General features: G+C 34.7%; 1 protein-coding gene across 1 annotated transcript in view; it reads right to left on the reverse strand.

Moving 5' to 3' along the window:
• ftz-f1 (ftz transcription factor 1) overlaps nucleotides 1–22,929 on the reverse strand; it is a 34,933-nt gene that overhangs the window by 5,968 nt on the left and 6,036 nt on the right. The window contains 1 exon segment of the mRNA XM_046612732.2: nucleotides 1,771–2,459. Coding sequence (XP_046468688.1) covers nucleotides 1,771–2,459 — 689 coding nt within the window.

The following is a 22,929-nucleotide window of genomic DNA, read 5'->3' on the forward strand; positions in this document are numbered from 1 at the left end:
TCAGTCCTTAACTATTTTCACTTTTTACGATAATCGAAAAATACAGTTCTAGGTAGAAAATAAAAATTAGTTTTCAAGCTGTTACCGGAAAGTCTAGTATCCGTTGCTATTCTTTCTCATTACGATCACTGTTGCTATGTTTTCTTGTAACTGTTTCGAAAATGGTTGGTAATGGGTACCAAAAGTACTCCCGATATGAAAAAAAAAATTGAAAAATGACTTAAAATCTTCATTTGGAGTTTAATTTGATCTAGAATATTTATATCGTTCTATATACACGCTGTCCAAATGTCCAAAATAACTATCGTGAAATGTCCTAACATTACAAAATGTTGAATTTCATTTTGCGCATGAATTTGATAGAGCTGACCTCTCTGCTGTACGTAGCACTGGAAGAGTGCGAAAATAAATGAATGCATATATTTCTTCCAACAGTGTATACATATACACTCCTATTATTAACATTATTATTGTTGTTATTATTATTATTAATGATCGGCGCAGGTCTGCACGTGTCCCATTATTTATAATTGCACGATTGTAAAACAATGTCACGTATTATTGAGCACGATTATAGGCGTAGACATTTCTCCGAAGTTAACGTTACGTAGTACCGTGTAACAAAGTTTTCGACTAAGCATAAAGTCCTGCAATGTACCATATCGAAAGTTATCATCTAAAGTACCCTTTCCGTTGCAAAAAGTTGTTCCTGCGGGTGATTCGTACAACGTATAAAAAAAAAATAACGAAGAGTAGAAAAAAAAAGATGAAATGCAACAATTATACTTTATAATAACGAAATCATTTAACGCTTATTCGAGTAAAGTCATACGATCATTTCCCTCACGAGTACCGAGGACCGGAATTGAAAATATTTCGAGAAATCGAGCTTGGGTTCCAGGTTCCAGGATATTGCCGTACTATGTCAAGGACTGTCGTGATATTTCGCGAGATTTTCAGGACTTCCAGGACGTTCAAGGACGACGGGCAACCTGCCAACGATACTCTATGTAAATGAGATCGCATAGGAGATACGAAGACCTCCGTAGAGTCTAACGACTTTAATATATTCCAAAATATACTGTTCAGAGAGTATAAAGTATGTATACCATTTTGAGTTGCAAATATGTTATACTTTGCGAAAACGGGGGGTTTTTTTTTGTGTGTCTTGGCAAATTAATGATTTCATTTTTTTTTTTTACTAATCTATCGAATTACGAGAAAGAACCTTCAATACTATATAAAGAAAGAAATAATAACCATTTTCATCTTTAAAGTTTATCGCTGGATGGAATAAACCTATTGGTGTAAAAATACACAATGCGCATCGTTCTGACGATTGTACACGTATACCTACACACAAGTATTTCACAAATTTTCTACGGCGATTCGTGTATGTATGCATACAAATACGTTTTAATTAAGAATGAATTTTTACTTCTCAATAAATTATGTCAAACAAGTTGTGAACCGAACTTACGAAACATTCTCATATCCTTCGTACTAGGTGGAAACAATGAGTAATAGCGATTATCACTTTTGTATGTGTAAAAAGTAAGAAATTGATTCTAACCGTAGAGATGTGTGTAGGTACATAAATTAGACACGACTTTGATGTTAATTATAACCATTGAAAACAATGGCATGCCGAAACTTAGTAAGAGCGGCAGGAGGAGCGGGATTGTAAGATCAAGAAACGAGTGTAACGGGGTGTAACGATGAGATTGGGAAACGAGGAGAATCGTCGTTGAAAAATGTAAATTGACAAACCTTCAGATCCTTGAAGAAAACCGAGTTTCTCGCCCAGTCGACCTGCGAGAAGAGATTCTGGTCGAGCACTTTGCACATAAGTTCAAACAAGTCCACTTCACACTGATTGTACGTTTGGTTTTGCAATAGGTTAAACAGCGATGATTGCCACTCCCGATCGTCAACGGTCTGAACGAAGTCTCTGATCATCGGACTAGTTTTAAGGGTAGCTGTGGACGGTGTGTTGGCCGGTTGATGAGACTGCTGGGACTGTTCGCCAAAGTTGAAGGCCTTCGGACTCGGCGTCGTAGAGTTTGCCGGCCATAATTTACTCTCGAGGTTCGGATTGGCGTTGTGGAGATGATTGCCGGCCGATATCGTCGGCTGGGAAGACGGTGCTATAAGCTGGTGCTGACCGGCTCCTCCTGGTCCCGACTGCGTCGTCGCGAGTCCCGCGGCAACCGCTGCCGGGGATGGACTCGAGTCCGGAGACGAGGTCAGACTCGAGACCTGAGGTATTTGAATCTCCTGCTTTATGTGGAGGAACGGCGTTACGGCAGACGGATAACCGACCTCGCTACCGAGGCCACTTCGTATCGTCTGAAGGGCCAATTGGCGCTGTCTCATTAGCTGAAGTTTCCTCGCTCTGTCCCTTTTGTACATCGGTCCGAACTTGTTCCTACCGCCCCTCATCCTGTCGGCTCGTACGGCTGAAACACGGAACAACGCCCAACTTTGTTCAACAATCGGTACAATTTTAACGACATATTCAGATTATTAAAGGACGTTCGGGAAAAATTAAAATCCACGAATGTAGAGGGCACTGTAAACAATCGGCGCGACGTACGAGATTGTACATTTGGGGACAATGAATCTGAGACGGCTAATTTTTTTAACACTAGACAGTCATGTCGGCAACACAGAGAAACCTACAGCGCCACAGTCGGCCAAGCGCAAAACTAACTCAATCTCAGTTAACGTAACATAACCCATGACCGTCGAATCTAACCTTAAAATACCGCGGGGATATTGACTTGTTGGATTGACGCGTATTTGAGTTTGTTTCGCGTTCGGTCGACTGTGGCGCTGTAGGTTTCTCTGTGTTGCCGACATAACTGTCTAGTGGAAAAAATTAGCCGTCTCAGATTCATTGCCCCCAAGTGTACATTATTTCAACTAAAATCTGTTAGTAGGGAAAAACGATTAATTTCTTAACAACAGTTACTCGGTGAACGCAAATAAATATATCATTAGCAGGAAATCTTAAAAACAGAATATTTCCAGGACTTCTGGACACCATGTTATTCCATGAGTGACAAATTTCTCCATTTCAATAACAACCTAGTAGTTAAATCAGCTGCTCAGGTACCTAGATACAGACATTTAAAGCGTTCTGAAACATTTCCCCTTCCTGCACGTATGCGTATATATCATAAATATATATATATATATATATATATATATATATATATATATATATATATATATATATATATATATATATATATATAGTTATATAATGTTATTTTTACATTTAATCCGAAGGAACGTTTCAATCTTCGGTTTTCGATTTACATAGGTACAACATACCTACATTACTTCCCGTATGTCGTAGAAAATAATACGAATATCGATTAGACATTATAGACTCAGGACATCGAGCCATTTGATATTGTAGTTACATCTTATACATATACTTGAATATAGTTCAATCTGCTTGCGTAGAGAATGGTTAAACGATAAAGGAAAATTATGAATTTAGATAGTCATTGTCGGCATATAAACGCGTTTAAAAGTAAAAGTTCCAGTACGAACATAAAAGCCAAACATTTCTTTCAGTCGTTTCTTCATTTTTTTCACGAACGACCGAAATCACAAAACACGACGTTTTTTCAACAATAATATTTTGGCTGTTTGAATTATGAAATGAAGAAAGAGAGAAAAAGAAAGTAAAAATAAAAAAAAAATAAATAAATAAATAAATAAAAGGAAACAGTTCGTTTTAAATGCCCATTTACGGACAGCATATGATACACACGTATGTGTAAAGTAATTTCCCAACAACATTAAATTTAGCGTATATATACGTATACGTATACATACACATACACAATATACACCAGACATATATTTGTCACGTATATTTTTCTACCCACCTGCTAGTGGCAAATTAAACTTTCCAATAGTCCGAACTGAACGAACACCGGCGGTTATACTTGGCAGGTATAGGTATAGTGTAAACTTATACACGGCCAACTTACAACACTGCATATACGTATACATGCATGTCATATATACACGCTCCTTGCGGTAATTTGGGTCATTTCGTATTAGAACGGATAACGCGTGCGCTCGTCACGTTGTATGTATAATGTACGTACATACCTATACGTGCGCACATGCATACACACACACATCACGTTTAAACTTAATGCAATTAAGGGAAATACTTTTGCAGCGGTCCGCAGCTGCTGACAATTTGCAAAAATGAAACGAAGCAAAGGATTTTTCTTTTTCTTTTCTTTTCTTTTTTTTTTTTTTTAACAAAAATAAGAGTGAAATAAAATAAAGACGGAAAGATTATTATTATCGTGAGATAGGAAATATCCAAAGAGATGAAACTTGACAGGTAAACTTCAGCAGCACCGCGTGTACGAATTTGCGAATTTTTCAAAATCCGATCGGTATTGGGTGTGTAAAACTGATGGAAAAAAAAATATGTCGTTTTTTTTTTTTGTAAATACACACGGCGAGTATTGACATGTACGATCGTACGTGAAGCGAAATTTCAAGCACGTCCATTGACGGCCATATCGCAATTTCAGTGCAAATACAAATTTCATTTAATATGCAATGAAGGGAATGAAACGATAGCAAACGTATTATTTGGCGATACTGACTCGTTCGCAAGTAGACATTCGCGTATTGTACTTGAATATCGCGTAAAAACGAAAAACAAGAAAACAATTTACACATCGATTACGAGAGAGTCGTTTATAAACGCGCAATGCAGATATTAATCCCTGCATTTTTGTATATCGTATGTACGTACGTATGTACACGTAATAATCACGCGACATTTGCGAATTAGAAGCGACGCATGAATAGCCGCGTGCGATGTTGAACAAAAAAAAAAAAAAAAAAATTAAGAGATCGGAACGAAAAGGAGAAACAAGAAAAAAAAAATAAATAAAAATATAATAAAAGTAACGAAGAAAAATGCCTGTTAAAATTTCGCAAATTTTTTTTTTTGTTTTACGCAATTAGTACAATTGATCTTCCAAACTCTATATATATACACACACACATACGTAAGTAAATAAACTGGTTTCGCGTGTTGGCAATATAATATGCCATAGCACATACATCGTACGTACATACACGTGCGGTGTATTACATGCATGCGAACGTTCTTAGGAAACCAAAGTGTCGACGACGTTTTGAGGGGGATCGGACTGCAGGGAGACACATTTCGTATTCCGCAATAACCCTGCCTCCTTTCGACTCTCCCCACCAATCTTTGTCTGTACACACGTGTACATGTATAAACCTGCATACATGCATACATACATACATACATATATATATATATATACGCATGTACGTATGTACGCATACACGCAAATCGAATGCCGGTTCTGCATTATTCGCAATAAATATATGAGATACGCGAGTCTTGCCAGAGAGTATGTGTAACGGAAAAGAAAAAGGAATGAAATGAAATGAAAAAAAAAAAAAAAAAAACAATATTGTAATGCTTTGAAATAAGATTATTATGTATACTTAGAATAAGTGCGGAAAATGCGAGTGAGGAAGATTTAGGTTATAGGTATGTATAGGTATACGTAAATGTAAAGGAACAATAATTCGTCGGGATGGTTTTCTGCGTAGATAATTGTTGTTGTTTGAATATTATTTACCAATTAGTCGACTGAAAGTTTTCCAAGAATACGAGTAATTGCGAATATCTGTTATCGTGGTGAAATTGAAAATAAATCGTTATCTGAATGATTGAATATTTGACAGTATCGATGTTTCAATGAAATTTCGATCAATCTGTAATAAGTCAGCAAACGTAGGCCACGTTAATCTCAACGTAACGAAAACTGCATTCATAATTGCAATTCCCTAAATTGACCTATTTCTTCATTCGAGAATCAGTCGAGAAAATCTTCAAATATTCGATTAAATTTCCTCGACCTTATCCACACGGAACATCTCAAATTCGACCGTATTAATCCATGATATATTGTGTACAACGAAATAATTTAGTCCGAGAAAAAATGCGGCTGAGGTTAGTAACACTAATTTAACGAAAAATTACTATTTTGCCTCATTAAGGTTTACTGAATTTCTAAGATTCCCGCATCAGTGAAATAACGATTTTCCGAAACGTGAATCGTAAAAATAACGTTACCAACTCTAGCCTCGCGAGAAAAAGAAGAAGAAATAAATACATCGCAAAGCGGAATAAATCTCGACTGATTTAGAATAATCGAAATCATCTACAGAATAATATTTTTCCCTATAAAATATAATCTTACTATACTTACTACCCTGAAATTTAATCCCAATTCGCGTCGACGATGTGTTTTAAAAAAAATAAACTGCTGGACAAATTCGCATTCACGACGATTAATTTCTTCGACGAATGCAACGACAAAAAATATCGTCGCTACACCATAGCTACGTAATCTTATAGGTCCAATTCCCGTCTTAAATGCGGCCTGGTAAATTACACACACACACACATACGTTCATAAACGTGGCACGCGGCCGAATCAAATAAACGCAGCGTTGACATCGAATTAGATTAGATTATTGCGAGAAAGAGAGAGAGAGAGAGAGAGAGAGTTGGAGAGAGAAAAAGATTATGGCACAACAAAGCAAACCGTTGTGCGTTTATGGTGTATACCTACGACAACTTCGTGACTGCAACACACACTCTTCGCGATGCAGGCTTAGAACGTGATCGGAGTCCCGAGTTGCTCCAGAACGAATTCTTTTTTCTCTCTCTTTCTCTCTCAAAATGTATACGCGAACATTTCATTTCTCATTCTGCTCGGACATGTATTATTATTATTATTATTATTATACGTTTTTGTCCAACCTGCGAGAATTTTTCTCTACTTGTTCGTTGTTTCGAAATAATTTCACTAGATAAATCGAGTGACGATTCAGACACTTTGTGATATTGCGGTGCTTCGGTGAAGATGTATTGCAATTTTTACGAAGCGTATAGACAAACATATTATGTATGCAGAGGAGAACGAAATGCAGGTGTATAAAATTGACGAGGCGGGAGACAATTTCAATTTTAGAGTTGGGAGAATAGGTAAAAAAATAAATATATTTACGAAGATTCGCAAGATTTAAATACTTTTGGAATTTTGCAAGGGATTTTCTCAACGGTAATTGTGAGCTCTTTGATTTTTTTTTTTTATCGTCATTTTCTTCTCACTTTGATCAGGTTACTACAGATCGGTTGTTTTTATTCTGAAAAAAAAAAAAAAAAAAAAACTAATTGAAGCTGATAATTCTCGTTTTAGAATGCACCTGACGTTTGAGCAAGAAAATTTTACCATACTTGTAAACTGTATTCAAGCTACCAGTTGCAAAAGTTTCTGCAACGAATCTGCAGTTATTCGCCTACGGACATTTTTCATTCTTTTTTTTTTTTTTTGTTTTTTATTTTTCTTCAGCTGTTCTATTTTTCTATTTTTCGAATAGCACGGAAATCGGATGGTACCTGTAACGAAATACATGTTTCAAAAAAATACTATAATTGTGGGAAATTAATTCGAAGGTGATACGCCAGCATAAATTAAATGATGATATGTCTTTTAATTAAGTCCGTCCGGATCATAAATATGAAAAAAAATGAAAAAAAAAAAAATACAAAAAATTATGAGCAATGCATCGGGTTAGCATGATTTAGGATTATCAAGTATTTGCAATATTCTTTTCACCGAACGCATCTGTAAATTCATTTCTAGTATGGTGAAAAAAAAACAAACAAACGTGAAGAAAAAAAAAAATTGATAATCATCTTACATTTTCAAATTCAACTATCAATTTAATTATATATTGTGAAAAATTGAAGTTTTTCTTTTATTTTTCTCCTTTCAAGTCTCACAAGCGTATCAAAATTTCTTTTCCCATATATTGTTATAAATATACGTTACACGTATAAATCTTTAAGAAAGGCATCGAATATCAGAAACTTTTTTACACAGCTTTGTGATAAAAACAAAAGAGAACGACAAAGACGAATGTAAAAAATTACTGTTGGTGAAATCTTAAGAAAACCATCTTTGTCTAATAAAATTAAAAAAATAAAATAAAAAACTCTCATCAAAATCGCACAAAACAAAAGCGGCAAATAAATTGAACGCTTTTGGAGTAAAAAACAAAAATAAATAAATGAAAAAAAAAAAATAAAAAAAAAGAACAAAAGAACTAAAAATAGTAATAAAATAAACACGCGGCAAATATCCTCGTATAAAACGCGGGAATCCGCAAGATGTGCTCGATACTGTAGAACCAACGTTTAACTACTCGTCGGGAGGACTGTTGGAGGGGGCGGCGGGGGGGAGGTGGGGGGCAGTTGGGCCTGTTGGGCCCGAGTGGGGAGGGGGGCAGTGGGCCGAGCAAGTCGAGCGCCTCAACCTCCTTTCACTTTCAACGTGCTTATATTATGACCGGGTAGAGTCTGTATACGTTTATAAAACGCGTTAGTGTATTTTTTACGGTTGTATACGTGATCCACACAATTGCAAATAGCGTCCATTTCAGCCATTTTATTCGTTTCAAGTATATTACAGACAGAATGCCACGTTGCTCTTGCCAATCTCTTGACTGCATCCCATGATGTGAGATGTGAACCTATCGTGTAACGTGGGTTATAATAAGTAAAATTATAATGCGCTGTCTGTTGTATCGAAATACGGAGTTATTGTTGAACGCGTGACGATAAACGTCGAATTTAGATCGATATGCTACACTCCGCGTTATGTTGAATTGCGAATTGAAAAAAAAAAAAATGAATAAATGAAGAAAAAAAAAAACAAGTTACGTCTTTGAGTATTAATTGTAATATAGGTATGTGGAGGTATGCATATTTCTTGTTCTAAATTTATAATCAAATTAGTGGCACTTGTTAGCAATACCACGAACTCTGCGCTCGGTATTAATTTAAAAACTCGCATACGCGGCGAAATTTCTTCAATTCTTGTACGATAAGTTCGATCTCGTTACAATTTTGATGATTTCCTTTTTTTCATTACGGTTAAAATGATATTCATAAGCTTTTTTCCTTCGAATTTACAACGACGTTTGATATTTTTCTATTGCGGTGTTTATGGCATTTTTCTTTTTTTTCTATCCACTACGATTGGACTTCGAAGTCATTGAATTTTTATTATTCTTACATAGAAGAGATATTATCAGTAAAATCTATAGGATAATGTACAGAGTATCGAAATGTCTTGATTTTAAGGTTACGATTTTGAAAAAAAAAACCAGATTTTCTTCCTTTTTTTTTTTCTTCAAAGCATAAGTACATCAAAGGATGTTACCAGTCATTCGAAATTGTATACACATAACATATACATCGCTACTTATATATATTTTTGTTTTTTTATTTTCACGCGTTAAAATAATTGGAACTAATCAGAGGAGAAGAAGAAAACTAATAGCTCCAAAAGTTCATTCAATTGAGCTTTTTTTTTTTCATCTCTTTTCAATTTCTTGCAAGTTTATGTTATACTATAGGATAAAGATTATATTCACAAATCACGCGTAACGGTGATATACTTCAAGGCTTAAATTATCTTACTGTGAAAAGACAAGAAAAAAAAAAAAAAAAAGTAAAAGAACAATATTAACGGGGGGTGGGAAAAAAAAAACAACGCTCGACAAATAACAAATTCGACTAATGGTACCTTCGTTGGTAAATGGATACGTTGTTTTTTTTTTTCTTTCATCAACTGGATCGCGCGAGCATGATCGGGCTTTCAAAAACAATGAAAAAAAAAAAAAAATAAAAATGTATCATCGGATGAAATGTATATAAGAAAAAAAAAAAAAAAAAAAAAAGACTCGATTTTATAAATTTTCGATAGGTGGTAGAAATTGTAATAATCATTGTTATAAATACCTGTGCCTGTAAAATCGCGTACACAAGGTACGTAGAATATATACGGATCAATTATGCCGCTAGCAATGACATTATACTTACATACCGATCACGAATAACTACCCATAATAATATAATACATATATGTAGATATACGAAGGAGAGCTTTGACGAAGGCCGTTTTCTCAACTTCCGTGATAACACTTTCCCATTCCTCGCCGCGTATTTACACACCGTATTATCTATATTGTACATTTGTATAATGCATAATACCGAGACTGTACAAGGGAATCCACGTTTAAGTATGCGTTTGTATCATATATATATATATATATATATATATATATATATATATATATATATATATACAAACGTACTTGATTCGTGTTGTATATACCTGTAAGTTTTGCTCCAATGTCACGGGCTTCGAGACGGCGGAGAACCCGGAACCGGAAACAGGCATCGATAAATCATAACAATTCTCGCTTCACGGTTTTATAAGTAAAATAAAGAAAGAAAGAAAGAAAGAAAAAAAGAAAAAGAAAAATCAGACACTCCGGGCTCGTTACACGTTACTTACAATTTTTGCAAGAGAGACCGAACAATATAATTACGGTAAATATGAAATTTTAAGAAATGTACATGCACGTGTAACTTTGTATAATTTAAAAACAATTCTCTAAATTTTTCACACTTTTATCTCATCTCTCAATTTAAGATACACGTGTTTCGGACACATTTTCAGCGGCAGTATTTTATTTTAAGAGTAAATTAATAGTTTTAGTTGAGATAAGAGTTTGAAAAAATTTGATAATTCTTTTTTAATTATTTAATGTTGATTTGAACGGCGTGCCGGAAACAAATCGCCAACACCCTCAATAACGACCACCCTAATACACACACACACACGAACACACATATATATATATATACAGTGAACTAATAATACGCGAGAAGAAATCATAACGAGAAATAAGAAATTCGTAATCATTATATATATATATATATATATACACTTCATATGTAAATCGGGATGAAGAAATTCACTGTATCCTATTGAGGTCACAGCGACGATAAATAACAAAGCTGGGTAAATGTTTTAATTTCATAATTATAAGGAAACGAACAAAGTTGTTTTCTCGTTCATTTTTCGTTTTTTTTTTTTCTCTTTCCAAGAGTTAAAATCCTTAGGGTGTTAAAAATTAGTTACAAATCAAAGATCCTGAGATTTATAGTTTAATTGGAAGATTATTTTTACATAACGTCGCATTTTTGTACAATGACTCACTCGAATTGTAACTGGAATTATTTCCTATCATGGTTGACCTGAATTTATCAAGTTTCCGTGCATCATTCGTGCAGAATGCGCGATGAAAATTTAGGCGATCGGCTGAATGAATAAATTAAAGAAAGATAAAAAAAAGAACAGAAGGAAACGAAAACCATGCCGAGAGACGGACGTCACTATCGTTTTTTGAAGCAGAATCGCGGTGAATGAATCTGGGATAAGCTTGATAAATGAAACGTGGTGTATAACGGGTAAGATGGAATATCTCAAGGCCGTTGCAACGTTTTCAATAAAAGAAAAAGAAACGAATGACGAGTATAACGAAGTGAAATGAAAGAAATTAAATTGACATTAAATAAATATAATATTCATCAACGACGACAATATTTAGCCAAGTAAGAATATTTATTCTTGTATTTGACAAGTTGAACGGACTTTAACATGACGATATAACCATGTCCGAATGTTAGATCTAACTTGACGATATGCTAATGGGTATATTAAATCGGAATGACTCGCTGAACGCGTCCATGTAATATATTGATACCAATATAACTAATTACCGTCAAACCCGTCATAAAAATCTCGCGGAAATGTTTTTTTTTCTTGTTTTTTTTTTTTCAATCGCGCACAACGATAACGTGTTTCGATAGTCGAGTTATAACATCGTCGAGTAGAAAATTAAGAAATAAAATAAAACAAGGAAATCAAAATTTTGTGAAACAACCGAAGTTTCGAATGGTCGGAAACAAGACGGTTCAAAGTTACGAAATGCTAGATTCCGAAAATTCCAAAAATTAGAATACACTCGACGAGTGGGTTTTGAAAAATCAGAAAAACTGAAAATCAGGATAACCCGGATTCCGAAAGTAAAAATATCGAAAATCCAAAAGAAAGAAAGATCAAAGTGGTGAAATTTCCAGAAATTTCCAGAAAAGCCAGAAATTCACGGAACTGAAAATCTTCGATCATTCAGAATGTCGATGTTTCAGATTTAAAAATTTCCTCATTATCGGACGTTCGGAAATTTGAGCCTCGGATTTCGGACCATTCAAAACTTTGATGTTTCGGCAAAGTGTGTATTCTTTACTTCAAATTTTGCCGCCAAAAAAAATCGCAACTTTTCAAAATCGGATTTCCACCCCCCCCCCCCCCCCCGGAAAAAAAAAAAAATTAATAAATAAATTCATACAGTACGTTCTGCGTTGCAGATGAAATCGAGGATTGTTGAACCGCGTAAATTATTTTGTGGTCGTTTATACGCATATGCGCGAGTTTCTCTCCTCCACAAGGGACAAAGAAATATCATTTCTCGCGAGAAGAATCGCGCAGGTTGGGTGCAATAAAATGACTGTTTATGACGCGTGTGACGTACAATATGCATATATATATATATATATATAACATGTCACTCGTTTTTATTGTATTTTATTGTATCGTACATTAAACAGGTGGATAAAACTTTTATTTTCAATAAAAATGTACCAAGAGCTCGGTTATAATTCGTACAATTATAATAACGGTACTCGAAATTAGCGTGTAAAAGCAACACGCGCGGGGATTGCTGGGAGAAAAACAAGTCAAAAATCCACGAAGCACAAAAACAGACAAAATGAAAAAAAAAAAAAAAAAAATACAACAAAGAGAGACAAAAATTTAAGACAAATCGCTAATTCTGCACAAAGGACAGAATGATTTTTTTTTGAATTTTACGACTACGTTACACGTATATATGAATAATGCATTCTTTATCGATGTTATCGTTGTCGGTCGAATTCGGAGAGTATAAAGTGAATTTTTAACGAGAATTGAAAAAGGGAAGAAGATCGACTTCGGGACTAGGTAGAAAAGAAGAGACTAGAAAGAAGGAAAGGAAGGATAAAAAAAAAAAAATAAAAAAAATAAAAGAAAAAAGTATACAATTTTTGTACAACTCATCGCACGATTCTGTATCTCATTTTAACCTTGGATTAACCTCTCGTCATCGCGATGCCAATACCCTCCGAAACGGTGTGCAGTGTGCAGGTTCATTATACATAATTGAAAAGTTTTTCACCTCAGCCGTTATACGCGCTGTGTATGTAAAAATGTATAATAAAAGTTTACGTATTATTTCAATTTTTTTTTTTAAATATATATTATAAATCTCGATGAAAACCGCGTTGCAATTTTCGAAACAATAACATCGATTATGCACACAACCGCGGTATCATGGATATATTATTGTAGGATATATGGGTAATTCCACGCGAACCCAACGAACGTCTGATCCTCGTCATTTTTGATTTCGTTCAAAATTTTTTTGTGCGATTATTCAAATTCCGAAACAGTGCCCCGAATTAGTTTTCATAGTTTTTATTCAACTGATTAATTATTTATAAATATTGAGAGTGGTCTTGAAAATGACCTTTTTTTAAAATTCTCAAAAACTGTAGTTTTTTTTTTACAAACATTTCAAGACCGGGTCCATAATGGATCGATTCATTTTTTTTCTATTCCTTTATTCACGGTTTCAATATTTTTGACCAACTAAACTAACATCGTTTAAGCGGTCATGAAATTTCCAAAAACATTCTCGAAACAACAATTTTTCACTTGTAAAATTTCTAGACCTGTTTGTTTCATTGTGGAACGATTTTTGGTCAACTTTTTCAACATATTCAACTTTTCTTTATACTTTGTAACTTCGTAATAAAACCGGTCGAGAAATGTTCCAAGTGAAAGATAGAAGTTTGGAAAATTTTTCGGAAATTTTCGGCAGGTTCAAACAACGTTTCAGTTTCTCAGAAAAAAAAAATAAATAAATAAATAAATAAGTAAATAAATGAAATAAAAAAAAGAAAAAATGAAAGTGCACAATAAAAGTAGAAAAACAAATCAGCCTATCACGGGCCCGGTTTTGAAGTGTTTAAAAAAGAAAATACGGTTTTTGACAATTTTCAAAAAGATCACTTTCAACATATTTATAAATAATTGGAACACAAATTCTGGGCACTGTTTCAGAGTTGTAACAAATGCCGAGTGTCGAACGTTGTTTGGGTTCGCAAGGAATTACCCATATATACATATTATACCACGCATACGTGTTTTACATTAATTTTATACACGTATGCATAAAATATATAGCATGCTTATCGGAGTGATGCAGAACTACGTCATTCTGACGTACGTAATAACATGCAGCGATCAAACTGTCGCGGCGATCACTCGAAACGTTCTGATAATAATAACGATAATAATAATAATAATAACAGAGACGAAGCGAACCGAAAAAGGGAAAGTTATGAAAAAAATAAATAAATAAAAATAGGCGTTATTCTCTTGGACAAATTTTGCACAGGTGTCGTATACAACGTATGCGAAAAAAGTAAAGAATCATATTCACTCATTGCACTCGTAATATAACGAGATCGATACAATTGTTATGTTGTCATTCGTTGAAAGAAATGGATAAATCAATTACCGGGTATAAACTTTGGCATGAATTGTACACCTGTTATAGAAAAGTATATTGGTATACGATCAATTTCCGACGAGTGTAATTTTAACCAAATTTTTGATAAACAGAACAATACGTGACTTGTCGTATTCAAAATTCTCTTATACACACACACACACGCTATTCTATAAATAATAATAATAATAAAGAAATTAGCGCATTCTGTGTCAAGCGGAATATAGGTGAAATTTATTAACCCCGATAATTCTAATCGTCTCGATTAAATCTAGTCATCTTCTTAGTGGAACGATTTCGACAAGTTTGCAAACAAAACTCGTCGGAATAGATGGAAGATACAAATAAAAAATAAAAATAAAAAAACAATCAAATTCCACATCCGAAGGTTACTTGTAAATTTTTGACATTCGTTTTCAACATGTTCGAGAATTCTAGCGTTTGCCGGATGCAGAGAAAAAAAGATAAAATAAAATAAGAAAAGAAAGAAAGTAACGATAATAATAATGTTCAAAATAATAATAACAAACAAACAAGCAAATAAATAATATACGCTCCGAGAAAAACGAAAAAAAATATAAATCATGGATCAAACATGAAACGTCGACAACAAGTCGCAAGTGTTTCGTCTTCCGAATGAAAACGAAAACGAAAAGGAAAGTTCCACGTACGTACCGTACATAAATGCATACGTACGTACAGAGTGTGCGGGCGAAGGAAGCGCGTGTTAAAGTGCAGTTTAAACACCGTGATCAGTTGAACTCGAGTACAAACGAGAAGCTTTTTAACGAGCGCGTCGCATTGATGTATGTATTCGTTGTAATAACACGAGATTAATTATACACGCACTGAGACAAATATTTATTTGTTACGGTAACTAGTAAAAATTCATTAAAACAGGTATCGTTGACAAAAAAAAAAAAAAAAACAAAAAAAAAACTGTTTGAATATTGTTGGAATTACGAAAAACGAGCTACGCCTAACCATTTTCCGCTATTGTCGTACCTTTTTTTTTTTTGGTTGTTGCAACGCAAAATCAGTTTCCGAGGTTTACTCTACTTTTTTAGTCAAACAAGGCTTTAACGTCAATTTTTCGTTGCGCGAGCGTTAAATTTTCGCAACGGTTACCACGAAAATCTAGCAAGAGTGATCGTAACGAGAAAGAACAGCAACGGATACCAGACTTTCCGGCCACGGCTATAAAACTAATTTTCATTTTCCGCCTAGAACTATATTATTCGATCGTGGTAAAAAATGAAAATAGTCAAGGACCGAGCGGTAACCGGAACTTAAAATTTCTCTCACAATCAGTGCGTATTGCAACAATACGTAACTAAGTTATCCTGTAGAATAATAGAAATCCACCAGCGATGCAACATCGCACGCATGGTGGTAATATGTATATATACTGTAAATGCTGTTCTTATTATTGCTATTACTGTTATTATTATTATTATTATTGTTATTATTGTTATTATTATTTTACTGCAAAGGTATGCGCGACAATGACGTCAGTTTCAACTTTGGCCGGTATATCGAGTTATTTTCTTGGCCACCCTTTCTTTCACCTCTCGTCCTGCCACGTTATACATACATGTATGTACCTCTGACGCGTACATGCATACGACACATGTGGGCGTAATGCAAGGAGAGAGAGAGAGAGAGAGAGACACACCGCACGATATCCTGCAGATCGCGGCGACAAAACACCGCACAAGCACTGCGTCCCGATGCATGAGATGAGATCAAGCAGGTTGTTCGCGTTCCTTCTCTCCTGCACCTACTCGCGAGTGTTTTGGTTATCTTTGAGCCGAGGAATGCGCGAGCATCCGCAGCTCCAAGGCCAGAGACGACCGGTTGAGAGAGTGGGAGAGAGTGACAAAATAAGAAAAAAAAAAAAATAAAAATAAACAAATAAATAAACAAAAAACGATCAAGAAAAACTTTCCCCATTTTTCATTCAACGTCCCCTCCTCCCTTCTTATACATATGCAATAATGACGATACATACGCACGCACATGCGTGTATACGTCTACGGAGGCGGCGGGTCTAAAAATCCGTCGATTATCTACAGCGGTTTTAAAATCCCCATCATCCGTTGCACCCTTTCTTAATTCCGAGTCGTGTTTTTTTTTTCAAATTTCTTTTTTTTTCCCCCATCCTCATAGATATCTCTACTATGTTCCAGCTAAATAATAACCGTTAAAATTTATTAATTACGCAGCGCAGTTTTACAATTCACAGAGAGACAGAGATATTGTGTAGATACGTATGCGTGTATAAACATATTTAATATGTGTACGTGCGTGCGTCTAGTTTTTCTTTAGTGAAATTTTTCACGAGATCAATCCAGCTGAAATGACAAAATCCGGCGCGGATGCAAAAATTGAAATAAAAATCCACTTACATTGTGTATAATATTTAAGCTGAGGCTAATTGCTCGCTTTGCGATTCCGACACCAGCCGCAATTTTTTTTTATGCTACATAAAAAAAAAAAAAAAAAAAGTCGTGCCGCGGTAATTATTGTCCGAAAAGAAACAACAACAATAACGATAATAATAATAATAATAATAATAATAATAATAATAATAATAATAATAATAATAATAATAATGAATCGAACGTTGAATACAACAAAAAGCGAACATCGCGAACGAGAAGTTTCAGCCGTTTCAGCCCTTTTTGCAAAAAAAAAATTCATTACAATCCATGTAACATCGCAAGTTATCGATAATCGAAAAAGCCGATTTCTTTCTATATGCTTGTTTTTTTTTTTACTCTTTTCCAAAATCGTTCAATTTCATGACCAAAGGTATGAAATTTTTGCAAGAACGATATCAAGTCTCGTTTCGCACGTCGCAATGACAAATCATCTTCAACGGGGGTCTGAGAGAATATAATTTTCGTAAATCGGTATAACAGGAGTAAAAAAAAAAAAAAAAAAAAGAAAGAAAGAAAAAGAAAAGATGCGGTAGGACAGATATAAAAATGAGAAAAAGAAAAAGAACAAGATTCTCGGTGCAGGCAGGGATCGCACATCGGTAATCGGGACGTTGCACAACCCCCGCTTCTTTGTATATATACATAATGTGTGTGTGTGTTAACCTTTCGCGAGTTGCAGTTAAGCCAAGCAGCCAGGCAGGCAAACAGGTAGATAGATAGCTAGATAACTAACTAGATAGTATGAGATAGGATAGGTAGGTGGATGGACAGAGAGGGAAAGGTAGTGAAACAAGTGTCTGTGCGCGTGTGTGCGGTTACAGATATAACGTGGTAATATTTAAACGTGACACAATAATTATGAAATTTGTAAGTTGATTTCTAAACGTGTTCGTATAATACAACCTCGGCAACTATATCATCCACGCACAATTACATTTCAGTTCCCTCCCTACACTCCTAGTTTTTACATTTTTCTGTCCACATGTACGTACAACAAGTCGGTAAATCAGCAGTTGCCGTATGTAACTGTAATCCGGTTAAAGCGGTGCCGAAAATTAATTAAGATTTCTGTGCAACCTCGCACGTAATAAATACATATATATATATATATATACATATGCTTGTGTGAGAAACGCTGAGAAATTTTAGTTCAATAGTAAAACCGTTTTTCATTAACAATACGCGTATAATACAAAGACTGTTATACGTAGTCAGGTATGAACATGCATATATACCTATAATAATACAGGTGAAGACCGTGTGTTTTCAATTACAGGTCGTAAGTTGACCCGAGAGCTTTTAAAATTATACAGGCATAAATATATATATATATATATATATTTATATATACATACATACATCATTTTAAATTAACGTTGTAAAATTAAATTTATGGGCTGCAATATTTTGACATCTTTTAACTGATATACGAGCCCTGATTTATGCTGTTCAAGTCAATTTAAACGTGTATATATTACACGTTATGCAGACTTTCACAACATTTCATGCAAACTGTGATAAAAATCAGGGTATGGTTAGAGGTACAAATTTCGCCAAATTTCCCAAGAAAGTGAACAAACAAATAAATAAAATATATATCGTAATATCGAAACATGAATTAACTTCCGATTCGTGAAAAAAAAAAAAAAAAACTTTCCTGCATATATATAAAATGATTACAAACAAAACACAACGTTATACGGGCGGGTCTCGTATACGCAAGAAAAGTTTAAATACACGAAATATCTGTACACCTTATGTGAATTAAATGTAGACGAATAGTTGGATGCGCGTATTATATATATATATATATATATATATATATATATATATATGTGTGTGTGTATATACATATTACAACAACGATAACTATCTGTATTTTGAAATCCATGCGCAGGCGCGATGATCTTTTCCCGTCGTATGCTATGACGCAATACGTGCGTTACATTCATGTTCTTGTACACACGTGTATACCTACGGTGTACGCATCCGTACATGCATATGTATGCATCTATGCGAGGTGCGTTAGCTAAGTATTTAAAATTCATGTAGTGTGCAGAAAATGTTTGGTACAAGCATACCTGCGATAATGTTCGAACTGAGAATGATTGAATGAATAATAATAAAGATGAATAAAAGTAAAAAGCGAAATTAAAATCTTCGTAACGTCACGATGCCCCGCTGCAATAATTAAACGTTGGCCAATACGTGTAATAATATGCACACGATATTCGTGAGAGCGTACAAAATGTGTTGTAATGAAATAATTTCGTATACGTCAAAAAGAGGAGGTGAATATAGGTGAATATAGAAGAGGAGAGTGAAGGAATGAAATAAAAAAAAAAGAAAAAAAAAGAACAAATTAAATTATCCACTCAATTAACCTCAAATGCGTGCAATATTTGCAAAGGTAGAGAGAGAGAGAGAGAGAGAGAGATGGAAAAAAAGATTTCAAAGAAAATGCAAGTATTTTGAAAGTAGGTCACGTATTACAACCAAGTGTAGTTTAATAAATTAAACTCGAAGGAAAGAAGTATGATGTAAACACATACATGTATATACAGACAAACGTTGAAAATGGGCAAATAGTCGTCGTTGTTGTCGGAGGGACGGATTTTTTATTATTATTTTTTTATTTTTTTTGTTTTTTATAGGAATGCCCGTTACAACTGCAGTTCGGATTTATTTAAGTTGGACCATTGCAAAACTGTGAAACTGTGAAACTGACCACTTTCATAGGCACCGAGAGAACAACTGCACACAACACAACCGTTCTGTGAAGTGACGAAATCTAAATTTATTAGGGCGTATAACTGCTCGAGCGAGCGTTTGGTTAGTAGTGCGAAATTCACCGAGAGTATCGAGTCTATAATCCATAAACATATATGCCCGTATCGTACATGCAATTGTGTATAATCTTACAAGATATAATAACCTCGTCACAATTTCGTGTGTAATATAATTTTGATATTTTCGCGTCACGATCTGATCGACGGATGAATTTTTAACTCTACTTTTTCTCTATATTATTGCAAATGAATGTCGGTCTTTTTTTTTTTTTTCCTTTTTAGACCATTTTTATTTTCCTCAATACACAGAGCGGTGAAAGATAATTGTAAAGATACCGAGCGATGTTACGGAAAAATTTTTTACTACGTAGTAATAACAATTTATTGAATTATTCGTTAGAGGCACGAGTTTTTATAGATATATATATATATATATATCATACGTTGAAATTTTATTCGCGCGAATGTTACGAGTTGTCAAAAATCAAAGAATCAAAGTATATTTTTACATCACGTACGACAGCTTCTAGTTTTTTTTTTTTTTTTGAAAATTTCACAATTCTTCCTTTCGTTGTCTTCATATATTTCTTTTTTCTTTTCAATTCCATTTACAAAATAATTATCCACTTTACATAATCGGTACGTTAATTGTCATTAGCAGTAATTGTACAAGTTATAAAACTCTAATTAATTATTTATTAGCCAAATCCAAAGCAATATTACACAACCAACGTGCACTTGTGAGATTTACCCAAGATCCGGTACACCTGATAAAACAGTGGACGAGACTTATTTTTATTTTTTTTTTTTTTATAGGAATTCCTAATGATACCAGACAGCGGTTTCGTCTCAATCAATTGGTCAGTCGTCGAATCGAAGTCAAGAACGTTAAAAATCTTAAACGATGGGGGGAAAAACAGAGAAAAAAGAACGAACTATCTGGTATTACTAGACTAGACTGAGAAAAACGGGCGTGCGATTGTGAGTTAACGAGTCATTTTGTTGAATGAAGCGGAGAAATATGTAGTTTCTTTCTCTCTCTCTCTCTCTCTCTCTCTCTCTCTCTCTCTCTCTCTCTCTCTCTGATTGGCATGAAACGTGTGTAAATAAGATAAAAGGTAGAAAAAATTGTAAACTCTTCGATAACATCGTACGCATAATAATGAGTGTCTAAAATAGCGAACGAAAAGGGAGAAAGAGAAAGAAAATTTCACCAATCTAAAAAAAAAAAAAAAATTATACGCGTAGTAAATATACTTCAAAAATATTTGATTCGACGTATTTATATACGTATAGGTGATATATATATATTGATTTATCTATCATCTGGAAACTCTATATAATCTTGTCACATGCATTTTCAATTTGATAGAAGAGTAAAGATGAGTTTCTTTTGCTGGTAAAAGAGTAGGAAGAATAAAAGAAAACAAATTCGGTGTTTATAAACGTCGATAAGAGTGATAAAAATCGAACGTTATGAACACCGGACAAAAATTGGCAAATAGAGAAAGAGAGAGAGAGAGAAAGAAGAATCGCGAAACGCGTCCAAGAGCTAGACAAATATTCATAAATACTCGACGCTCCTGACCTACGCAATGTATATAAAAATAATATATGTATAATATAATTAGAATGCCAAAAAAATTGTTGAATTTCTTCCGTCCGTACGATATAACATCGAAACAACGAAGAGAGCACTCGTACATACTTGTAATATTATACGTATATATATACGTGACACTGTAATGATAATAACTTTGAGCCGATAACAGATTCGAAAACTACTAGCTTACGTACGGAGGAAACGTGACGAAAAGGAAAGTAAAATAAGGAGAGAGAGAGAGAGAGAGAGAGAGAGGAAAAGAAAGAAAGAAAAATGAGTTAAGGAAAAGAAACGTGTTATTACCGTACATTTACATGCCTATATGTGTATATAAGAAACGTGTAATGTAGATAAAAGACACTTGTCAGGTTTGATAGCGCACTCACAATTATACACAAATACAGAGAGAAACGCGTTTATCCTGTGCGCGCGACGCGACACGCGGAGTGATGAACTTGAAAACGTTTCAATTTTCATTCGGCGCCGATTTGACGTTGATACATATCTCCATCTCTCTCACTTTCTCTCTCTTTCTCTGCTCTGCAATCGGTAACGAGGCGGTTACGTACGTAGCAGAGTAATTAGAACGACGCGATTAATCGTAGGTCAGAGTTTAGTTGATGCTGCTTGTTGCTCTATGTACGTAGATATATACGTGTATTTAGAGGAGTTGAAGTTCCGAATTTTAAAAGTACCGAAAGTGCGAAATATCGAATTATTTTGTGGCAAAGTTTTGAAGTAAAGAAATCAGACTTCGAGGAAACCAACAAAGTTTCGAATCGTCGAAAAGCCGACGGCTCAAAATAAAAAATAAAATTTACTCAGACAGCGTAGTTTGCTCGACGAGTGATTGTGAAAAATCAGAATAACCGAAAATCGGAATAACCACGAATCGAAAACAAAGAAACATGAGAAAACGGTGAAATTTCACCGTACAAGAAAGTCACGGAAGTGAAAATCTTCGGAACTTTGAGCGTCGGGTTTCGCGACCGTTCGAAAACTTCGATGTTTCGTTTACAAATCGACACACCCACGCACGCACGTAAAACTTTTCGTTTCTCTCAACTAACGACGATCCTTGTTTCGCGTGAAAAAAATAAACCGTACAACGTGAGATACCTGAGCGAAACGCGTTAATTATATCATCGGTGAACATTCACGTGTCGATTCCCTCTTGAAAAATAAATAAAAACGTCCGCGACGAATGAACAAAGTCATTGTCACCGTCTGCACGCAGTGTAATAAACGTACCCGTACACCACGTAAATCTATGCAGTCATATTGTATTTTACGTACGTACGTAATGAGCGTCGTGACACGGACGTAACACTTGGACGTTTCTCCTCCGCTATTACGGCAATGATTGCGTTGCAAGTCTGCGTGTATGGCATAAACGTCACACGCCCACCACCCCGGCCTTGCCCATTTTTACGGGCCTTCGTGTGACGTCGAGACACGTGGGGTA

This window comes from Neodiprion pinetum, chromosome 2, assembly GCF_021155775.2.
Source record: "Neodiprion pinetum isolate iyNeoPine1 chromosome 2, iyNeoPine1.2, whole genome shotgun sequence".
Classification (NCBI taxonomy): domain Eukaryota; kingdom Metazoa; phylum Arthropoda; class Insecta; order Hymenoptera; family Diprionidae; genus Neodiprion; species Neodiprion pinetum.